Here is a 10,305-nt window from a genome sequence, read left to right on the forward strand (position 1 = left end):
TGCATAAAATGGCACAAGGCAAAAGGAGGAAGCTGTACATTCAGAGGCAGATGTTATTTTATAATGTGTGCTCATCTCTTGTGCTTCTAATAACCACAAGTTAAGCAGAAAAGAGAAAAAGGAAACAACAAACTATAGCCTGGGCAGACAGATAGAGCAGCAGGCAAGCATTGTCTGCACGGTAACTCATATTGAAACCAAGCAAATACTGACCAACTACACCCCACAGAGAATTATACCTACTTCACAACACAGCAGAGATACAACCACAGAAGAAAAACTAAACCAAAGAAGACGTACAACACAATGGAACAAAACTGAGCCTTACTGAAACAAAACCCATATATATATTTATATAAACACCCCAACACCACTAACACCTGTTTCTGTCTATCAGCTTTGTAGGACATGCACCGTGCAATACATAAATTCTTTTGCTGACAGGGTCTACCACTACTATGAATTATAGTCTGAACGCTATAAATTGACTGGCTGGACTAATTATAGAAAATGTAATTTGAAATAAAATTGTTCACCCTATAACCAGTGAAATTGACTTTCTTATTATTCAGGTGTCTTTAAGTAAAATAAACAGCAGCAGAGCCGCACTCACATGGATAATCTAAGGGTATCTAAACTACTAAACTAAACATACTGAACAGTATCAGTGGTTTATTTCTTCTGATTCTGAGCTGTTCCCCATTCTTGTGCGTTAACTGAATTATCCCTCTTTGTCTGTTGTGTGTGATGAATAGAGTGCTTTACTGTAGGATCAGGACAGTGCAGTAATTGGGGCATTCATAAAGAGATTATGCCTGTGCTGATGGGAACAGAGCTCAGTTCAAAACACACAGACTCTCGCACCCCTTCTGAGAAAAGCACAGACTTGTATTAACTCATATTAACACTCATGTAGGCTCACATTTAGGAGTGGGTAAGCTGAACTCTCCTGCACTCTGTGGACTTTGTAAACTCTGCAGAAGATTGTAACTGTATATTGCAGAGGTCTACATACTGGAAGTAGCAGGAGGGGGGAGGGGGGAGCAGAACTTCTTCACTGGGATAGGTCTATTTCTCCGCAGCCAGCAGAGGGAGAGTGGCCAGCTGGAGTCAGTGGGTCAGAGTTTTTTCTCACACAGCTTCTCTGCACATCAGAGAGGGAACTCATATACACAGGAAGCCTCTGAGCGCATGGAGAAAGAGAAAAAAAAAAGTACTAAAAGACAACGCCTGCTACCGCTCACAGCAGAGCACATGTACGATCCGCTCATGAACACATGCAGCTAATAAGCTCCTTTCTCACCTGGGTGGATTGTTTCTGAGTGACAGTTGTCTATCGGTGAACTGACAAGGCAGAATGTCACGGCGGGACCAGAGGTTTCGGAGAGGAATGAAAGGACGGTAAGAGCCACTGTTGTTAATTGGTGAGAATGTGAGTGTGTTGCAAGTGAGAGAAAAGAGAGAAAGGAGAGAGTATGAAAGAGTGAGTGAAAGTCAGTAAAAGAGAATATAAGAAAACTTCAGCTTGACATCTGCGATACTTCCTCAAACAGAAGTCTGCTACGACAAACAGATGCATGCCCCTGCTTCAACAGTGTCTGTACTTTCACATCTACTATTAGTACATGTATGAGTAGCTTATGAAACCATAACAGGAAACGTCACTGCCTCGTCAGGTATTGAAGCAGCCGACAGAACGCTCAATAACAACTCCATTTTTCTGTTTGTTTATTTTGATCCCCTTTGGTTTAACCCCGCCAAAAACAACCCTTCCCGAGATCTATATTAAAAAACATACACACAGAATAAGCTCCAAACTTATACCACATACATTACACCTCTGAGACAATATCCCTATAACACCCAAAACAATACAACTGGATCAGTTTCCTTTTAAAAACTACTGTTTTTTAAAGGAAGTCTATCTGGACGACGCAGATAGAACAGGGAGGAAACCATGGCAGGAGAGAATACGTCATTAGATTCTTAACATCTGACCTAGGTAATGCCCTGACATCATGACATCTTTGTTTTAAGTACACCAGGTTAGTGTTTCCGCAGCTCCACTTTTAGTGACACAGGAACAGATCTTAGCACAGAGAGGAGGTTTATGAATGGCTGAAGAGCAGAGTAAGATGCAGCACGAGCCAGATGAGGGGGGAATACTTTAAGGTGGAGAAGTTGAGAAATATGAGGAGATGGGTGGCAGTAGGAAACAGTGAGAGGATAAATTCTCTGGATGTATGCCTGTGCTGATTCTAGGCTTTTCTCTAAACCAGATGTTAAAGCTGGATTGCAGAAAGGTTCCACATCCGTCGCCAGCAGCATAATAACAAAGACAGGAGGTCAAAAATAATCTTGCAGCTGTCTGATGGTTTTATTACTTAATTATTTCCTCAGTAACAAATGAGAGGCAGGTCTAACAATCTCTAACAGTAGATCTCTCTAGAGTGCTATAGTGCACAATATCCCCAGCATCCATTAACACTAGAGATCTTTGTGAGTGATTGTATTTTCTCAGCTGAATATCAACTGCACTGAACCTAAAGTTCATAATCACAGCTATGGTATCTACCAAGTAATAATCATAGATGATCATATTGCTAATCTCTGTTAAAAAAAAACAAAGGGAAGTATTTGCATTTTCTACCATTCAAAATTCAGCCAAGCACAATACACATTCACCACAGTAATGACTGATTGACACAATTAACTCTTTTCCTATTGTAATCCAGAAAAGCTCGATTGATTAATTTGTGACTGATTGATCACAGTGAAATGCTGTCATTAAGTGTCCCTCACATTAAAGGAAAGTCGTTTCTTTCCCTCCCTACATTCATTCTCAATAGTAAGGCAACCTTTTCATTCCCTATTGTAAGAGCAGCATGGCATTTTCAGTTGAGGCTGGGAGAGAGGAAACATGGAGCTGTACTCTGTCCAGGAAGTCACCTCCCACTCTGGCTGTAGTGTTGGAGAGATAAGAAAGCAGGTTTCTATTGTACATAGATATTATTCCACATCCAGTTTTAGATGGGATGCCACTGAAAGTTTGTGTTTGCAGATTTTATAAGGACTGAATGTGAACATGCTGCACTGCAGTTAGGGAACAAAGTGGTTTTAAGTGGTAAATGTTGTAATGTCTGCACTTTGTTTCATTCTCTTTTGCAATCTTTGTGTGGGTGCACCCATGAGAAGTTGCAGTGTTTCTGTGAAGACATGTGACTGACTGGTGACCCTACATGATCACTCCTTTTGCAAGAAGCAATATTAACTTTGTTCTCAGCTGAATGTGCTCTCCGCCACAGTGACATCACTGATTTCAGATCTGTAACGCATCATTTAAACGCTCTGCCCACAGTAATGATTACTGTATTTCCTCCAGGCGTGTGCTGGAGAAACAGCAGCAGCTTGATGTCTCAACCTCAACTTTGTGTCTAAGGATAGCATCACATTGTCAGTCAACACAAGCAGGGTCACACAAGAGGGAAGGAACCTGGTGTCAGTGACAAAGTGTGTTAAAAATAGGCTAAACTCAACAAACTAATTTATGGTCCAGCTGACCTGGGATTGTTCTACCTGATCCTGTGTGAGATGATCTGACAGGTCGACTTTCCTCATGTCTCATGTGTTCCATCACTGATGAGGCTCACGTTACTCTGCTCTAACACACCACTGATGTATCTATTATCTTACAGCCTTTACACGTAAACCTGCTTTTTCTCTCATTTCCTCTTTCTGTCATCTCGTTGATCTGTTTTTGTTGTCCTACTGTCTTTCTTCTCTCATTGCTTCTCTTTTCTCTTTAGGTGTTGTGAATGCGGCTGTATCCTGTCTCACTGGTACTATGAAAGAGAGGGACAGCTCTACTGTAAGAAGCACTACTGGGCCCGTTATGGAGAGCACTGCCACGGCTGCAAGGATACCGTCACAACAGGACCAATTATGGTGATATGATAATCACATTTTAAATCATTAAAATGCTAGTGTTAAATCCAGTACCACAAAGCGATATACTACAAATTCAATGTGTATTATTTTGATTATACTATCATGCTTCACAGACATATCGTAACTTAAGGGCACAGTAAAACAGCTCCTTACCAAAATCTTTTTGTCTGCGCAGGCTACAAACTTTACTGTACACGTATTATAAGACTAAATTAGAGGAAAGCCTTATTTCTCAACTAGTTTTTTCCCTCTGGTCTTATTTTGTGATGTTGACTAATGTTCCATTACAATTAGTCACAACATCACAGTTAAATCACAACAAACTGTCCCGAGCCAAGTTATCTTTACCTTGGCAAATAATTCTCCCTGTTCTTCTGCTTACTCAATTCAAACTCAGCTAGTAGCACACTGATTGATAGCTGGTGGGCTAGTTTAAAAATAGCTGCTTCATTGCTCAGACAAAACTACCAGTGACCATATAAAATAACAAATATGTACATTATGTAATATTCATATATTGAAGTATAGCCATAATCAAATATTACATGAAATACCGAATCTCGCCATATTACAACAACTATTCATGGATTCAAAGCCTTCCTGCCTCTTGGTTCACCCCCCACCCAATGTGAAAATAAATGCTTTTTTTCCCCTTTCAACTCTCAAACCAGAGGATATCCTCTGAAAACATCCTGACAGTACCACGGCCTTTATGCTGGAACATACAGACAGAACTCTTATAATTCACAGCTGCATTTGGCCCCTCAAGCCTGACCCCATCATATTGTAAAAACCAATATTATTCCCCTGGCCTCTGCATTGTGTTTTACCAAACTGCCTTCCTGTATAAACAGGTTGCTGGAGAGCAGAAGTATCACCCTGAATGCTTCACTTGTATGAGCTGTGATATGGTCATTGGAGATGGAGACACTTACACGCTTGTCGAACACACCAAACTCTACTGGTAAGTTTCAAGCAGAAAGAGCAGAAAGGAAAATTTGCAAAGAGCTTTCTATAATTAAAATAGACAAAACAGAATAGAATTACAAACAGAAATAGAAGAGTCCAGATTTTGATGCATGCCCTTTGTTCTCTGCCCTTATTTTCTCTGTTCTGCAGTGGTCACTGTTTCCGTCAGGGTGTCGTATCAGCTGTGAGGTCAGCTTCTCCACTCACCAAGAGTCCCCATATGGTGGCGCTGGTGTCCCTCCCTCCCCATCCAGGCAGTCGACGAGGCCTCACCGTGGCCACTGAGCTCAGTCAAGACAAGAGTCCTCTTGTCACTGTGACACAGTGAGTCTCTGGATCTGGAAGACATGAACAAGAGTGCATTTTCAATTCAATTAGCAGTAATCAACTAAGCCCAAAAACTGGTCCCACACCTGTCTTACACCACCTTTCCCCCACCCACTCATTCATTCTCATTCTCCCTCAGGTTAGACTCAGCTTTCCTCAGCCCAGACCTGCTGTCCTCCATCCACACTGGTGATCAAGTACTGGAGGTCAATGGCATTCCTGTTCGCAACATAACCCCAGATGAGGTAGGCCTCAAACCACCTACTGATTTAGCAATAATATTGTAAGTATACATAAGAAGTGGATGCACCTCCTCGTGTACACAAAAAGTTACTTAATACAGAGAACAATTAATAACAATGCACAATTCTTTCCTCTAGATACAACATGTGATACAGGACACAAGCAGACCACTGCAGCTGACCATCGAACACAACCCACAGTCTCCTGATGACCCCCTTCACTCAAACAGTCCCCAGGACAACATAAGCTGTCCTGACGCCTGTGCCCGCAACAAACTTGCTTCAACCCACAAACTCCCGAGTCTAGAGGAAGAGCCAGGTCCAGGGGGGGAGGCAGATGTACCAATCAGGATGAGCCTCTCACCGCCTCAGCACCAAGGAACCACAGGAATGCGATCAAGACACATTCTGTAAGTGGTGACTTCTCGCCTACTTTGGTTGATTATTCCACTCTTTCTCTCTTTCAAAGTTTTTCTCTCCTTTCCCAGGCGCAGCTGTAGTATAGATAAGTGTCCTCTGTCCCCTGGAGCACTGTCGCTTTTATCTCAAAAGAGAGACATGGTTCGATCAGAGTCTCTTCGAGTGGACCCTGGAGAGCGGACCCACCGCATCTTCCGGCCTTCAGACCTCATCCACGGAGAAGTGCTTGGCAAGGGTTGCTTTGGACAGGCTGTCAAGGTACCACAGATACTTCCTTTCCATCATATTGTCCCTCTCATTTTTTTTTATGTGTGACCTCATCAAAAGATTTCAAACAACTGTACGCCTAGTTGCCTTGTAGTCTGACTTTAACCAGTCAACTTGTTTCTGTCAAGGTAACACATCAGGAGACAGGGGAGGTGATGGTGATGAAAGAGTTGATAAGTTTTGACGAAGAGACACAGAAGACTTTCTTAAAGGAGGTAAGTGGTCATCACAGCAGGAAAGGCCACATGAAGTCAAGGGGGTTAGATGACTAACCCTTAGGTTTAGGAGCTATTTTCATGTTGGTATAATCTCATGAAGGCACATTTCCACTAAACAGGTGAAGGTGATGCGCTGTCTGGACCACCCCAATGTTCTAAAGTTCATTGGGCTGTTTTATAAAGACAAACGAATAAACTTTGTCTCTGAGTACATCCAGGGAGGAACACTCCGGGAGACCATCATAAAAATGGTAAGTTGAGATAAGTTTTCATGTTTCTTCATGAGCACTGTCAGTGTACACAGACATGTATGTTAATCACAATCTTGTTGTTGTAGGACAAGGACTTTCCCTGGAGCATAAGAGTGAGTTATGCCAAAGATATTGCAGCTGGAATGGTGAGTCATTCTGTTCAATAATATGAAATAAAAAATAAAAAATAAAAAATTATTCTTTAATCTGACACAAACTTTATCTAATGAATGTAATATCTTCCCTCAAAGGCCTACCTACACTCCATGAATGTTATCCACCGAGATCTAAACTCATACAACTGCCTGGTCAGAGAGGTAAACAAGTGGTTCCATCACATGCACCCATTATACTGTATATCTCCTTTTCAAATATGTTTATGTATAATGTTAATATGAGTTAACATGTTGCTACTACATTCAATTTGAAAAATGCATGTAATGACAAATGAGACTAGGGTTGGGTTCTGATAGCTCCATTGTGGGTCCAATTCCAAAGTGGTAAATACCCAGATTTGTTCCAAATCTTTAATCTAATTGCAAAATTGTAGTCATGCAGCAAAATGTAATTTTCATTTATATTTTGAGAAGCACAAGTGCCTCACATAGCACTTCTAAGCCAAAGCACACCCCTATAACTGTTTTTGATCATTCATCTAAAAGCAACAGAGGATAGCTCATTCATTAAATGTTCTTAACATTACTTTCTCTCTCTCTCTCTGCTTGTTTAGAACCAATCAGTGGTGGTGGCAGATTTTGGACTAGCCAGGCTGGTGATGGAGGAGAGGAATCAGATCAGAACATCTTCTATGGAGCGGCCCGCGAAGGGGACACTGTCAGAACTCCGCAGGCCTGACCGGCGGAAGCGGTATACTGTGGTAGGAAACCCCTACTGGATGGCTCCTGAGATGATCCATGGTGAGTGACGTAGGCATAAAAGTGCTGCACTGTGCTCAAACGCATGCAAAAGGTGGGGAACTGTGTGGGAGACATGTTATTGCTCTAAGATCTAACATAAATACACAGATCTCTACATCTACAGCAAGGATCAATGCTTCACATTTTCTAAACTTTCCTCTGCACCTCTCAGGAAAAACCTATGATGAACGGGTGGACATCTTTTCCTTTGGTATCATGATATGTGAGGTAAGAACAAAAATATACCTACAAATATTATGCGCTTATCAAGCATCTTCAATTCAATTCAAAAAGCTGAGCATGTTCTTTCTCTGTGTCTCTTAAGATAATAGGTAGAGTGAATGCTGACCCTGACTACCTTCCTCGGACGAATGACTTTGGACTAAACGTAGCTGGTTTCCTGCAGCAGTACCACCCTCCACAGTGTCCCTCAGCCTTCCTGCCACTGTCTGTCCTCTGCTGCGACATGGACGCTGATAAACGGTAGGATTGCACAACTCCAGCACAACTGCAGACCTCAATTTCTATAAAAGCAAAATATGAGTTTCATGTAAATATTGCACAGTTAGTGGTTTGTTTCAAAACACACATTTTATCCCAGCTTAAAGTTTAACTAATAGGGTGTTTGTATAATTGGTGGTAAGTTGGTCTATTGTGACTCTCTCAAATGGTCATCACTTACACTTTGAAATTGTATTCATCTGTTACCTTTACCACTACAGTCAGAAATTCATAAGTGTAACAAGTGTAAAGTGTACTGTATCATAATCGCTCATGTATGAGGCTATGTACAGATTTTAGGTTTTATGCAGGGCTCTTGCACTGTTTTCTGCCCAGTCAGTACCAAACAATGCATTACACAAACAAACTAAACTAAAACAGTTCAGAATGCTCTACTTTAGTCAATATACAACTGCAGTAGAGCATGGAAGGCTCTACAGCCTGTCATTACTATAACTCTTTGTCTTTCTCTCCTTCAGTCCTTCCTTTTCAAAGCTGGAGGAGTGGCTGGGGAACCTGCTGATGCACCTGGACATTGGTCTGCCTTTGCTCTCTGAGTTTGAGCAGCTCAGTAGAGCTTTCTGGCAGACTCAAAACCATCAAAACCCATCTCACAACCAGGAAAACATCCTGAACTCTCATGAACAAACCCACTCTTCACAGCCACAAACACCGAGCCCCAACCCCAAGCGACGTTTGGACAATGCAAATAACCACACTGAGCTTGATCGCCTCACTCAAAGCCTAGACCAAAACAGCACACCTGACAGCCATTTGGATGGACAGCAACACACACATAACAACCATGACATGAGGACTGAGCATGACCACTCCTGTTTGAACAGAGAATGTATGAACTGTTCACAAGATAAGAGCCAGTGTTGCAGGTCTACAAGCACAAACTCAGGCAAGAATGGGTCTGAAACCTGTGAATATAATAGCCCCTCAGGAAAAACAGAAGTCCAGCACCAGCCCTCACAACCCCTCCAGGTCAACAGCTCACTGCTAGGCCAGTTAAACAGGCACAGGAAGACAACCAGAGTGCTGTGGGACAGTTCTACAGAGGACAGCTCTTTTCTCTAATTGTTTAAATTGATGACAAAGACAGGACACGTCTACAAAGCCCAGTTTTGAAGGATAAAGCATGATATATACACACTGGTGCCTTCTCAAACAACTGGGAGGGAACTAAAAGAATCAGCTATATGCGGACTAATGCGTGGAAAACCTGCAGAGGCATAAAAAAATACAGATTCATATGGAACATTTTACATGAGAACTAGTACAGGTTTGTACGCAGCTTGATAACAATTGCCTAGCATATTACATTTGCCTCATATTGCTCTGTGAACCAGTAGTTATGAGGTTTCGACAAGAGCTCAACCGATACTGGATTTCGCTGTTACCCATATTGAAATTTTGAAATTCAATATTAAATACAATAGTGTGGCATATTTGTGAGTAAGAAGGAAGGAAAGAATTTCAGGATTCCTTAAATTCCCTGAAATCTGTCAGTGCTCTCTGATGGACACTCAACACTGTTTCTAAATTACCTCAAACATATCTTATGCATTATGATTTCTCTTTACTTATTGGCCAACATCTACAGTATGATATTAGTACATCTTTCATAAGCTAAACCAGGCTGGTCAATTTAATCGGTTGGGCTCTAGTATCAACTTTGTCCTTAAGCTGTGAAACAAATGGCACTTTATACTTTAAGCTACATTGTATGGGTCAATTATTTATCAGTATTTTCTTTTAAACATGTCCAGACCACATCCAACACCCTGAGCTGTGAATATATAGAACTACAACAGTAATTAATTTAATAAAGAAAATTATAAAATCATATGGCTAAATTTGAATGATTATCATCAAATGCCTCATTATTTAACTCCTACTTTGTTGTCTTGGTTGCTACACATTTTGAGAAATTACACAGCCCCAGATTTCCATGTTTTGTTGTTTTTTTTCACTTTTTATGTGGGGAAAACCATGTTAAACAAATTATTAATCATAGCAAAGTATTTTTGGATAGTTTGGTGTCTCCCCGCTGCAACGGATTCTAACGGTTGCAAACAAATATCAAAACATATCTTACTGTAGCATTTAGCATAGCATTAGCTAACTTCACATAAAAAAAATTAAAACTCATAACTGTACGTCCAAACCGTTCATCTGTGTGGCCAGTGCGTACAATGTGCTCATATTTTCAACCAAAATATGTCAAAACTTAAATACA

The 10,305-nt window shown here is 41.1% G+C and overlaps 1 protein-coding gene across 1 annotated transcript; it reads left to right on the forward strand.

Annotated features, from left to right (window-relative positions):
* Positions 1 to 114: 114 nt before the first annotated feature.
* LOC139637398 (LIM domain kinase 1-like) lies at positions 115 to 9,914 on the forward strand. Its single transcript, XM_071506072.1, has 15 exons — positions 115 to 1,401; positions 3,807 to 3,945; positions 4,803 to 4,912; positions 5,068 to 5,241; positions 5,384 to 5,489; positions 5,625 to 5,896; positions 5,975 to 6,164; positions 6,302 to 6,388; positions 6,511 to 6,642; positions 6,729 to 6,788; positions 6,894 to 6,959; positions 7,373 to 7,559; positions 7,732 to 7,787; positions 7,885 to 8,042; positions 8,540 to 9,914. Exons 1-15 carry the CDS (start codon positions 1,358 to 1,360, stop codon positions 9,141 to 9,143), a joined length of 2,385 nt encoding a protein of 794 aa, XP_071362173.1. The 5' UTR covers positions 115 to 1,357; the 3' UTR covers positions 9,144 to 9,914.
* Positions 9,915 to 10,305: the final 391 nt, after the last annotated feature.

The sequence above is a fragment of the Trachinotus anak genome, unplaced genomic scaffold (assembly GCF_046630095.1).
Source record: "Trachinotus anak isolate AG129_WGS33_773 ecotype Australia unplaced genomic scaffold, CSIRO_AGI_Tana_v1 ptg000020l, whole genome shotgun sequence".
Taxonomy (NCBI): Eukaryota; Metazoa; Chordata; class Actinopteri; order Carangiformes; family Carangidae; genus Trachinotus; species Trachinotus anak.

Coding starts and splice junctions, on each gene's coding strand:
- LOC139637398 (XM_071506072.1), top strand. CDS start 1,358: ATGTCACGGCGGGACCAGAGGTTTCGGAGAGGAATGAAAGGACG. Junction 4,913..5,067: donor GAACACACCAAACTCTACTG/GTAAGTTTCAAG, acceptor TCTGTTCTGCAG/TGGTCACTGTTTCCGTCAGG. Junction 7,560..7,731: donor GGCTCCTGAGATGATCCATG/GTGAGTGACGTA, acceptor TGCACCTCTCAG/GAAAAACCTATGATGAACGG.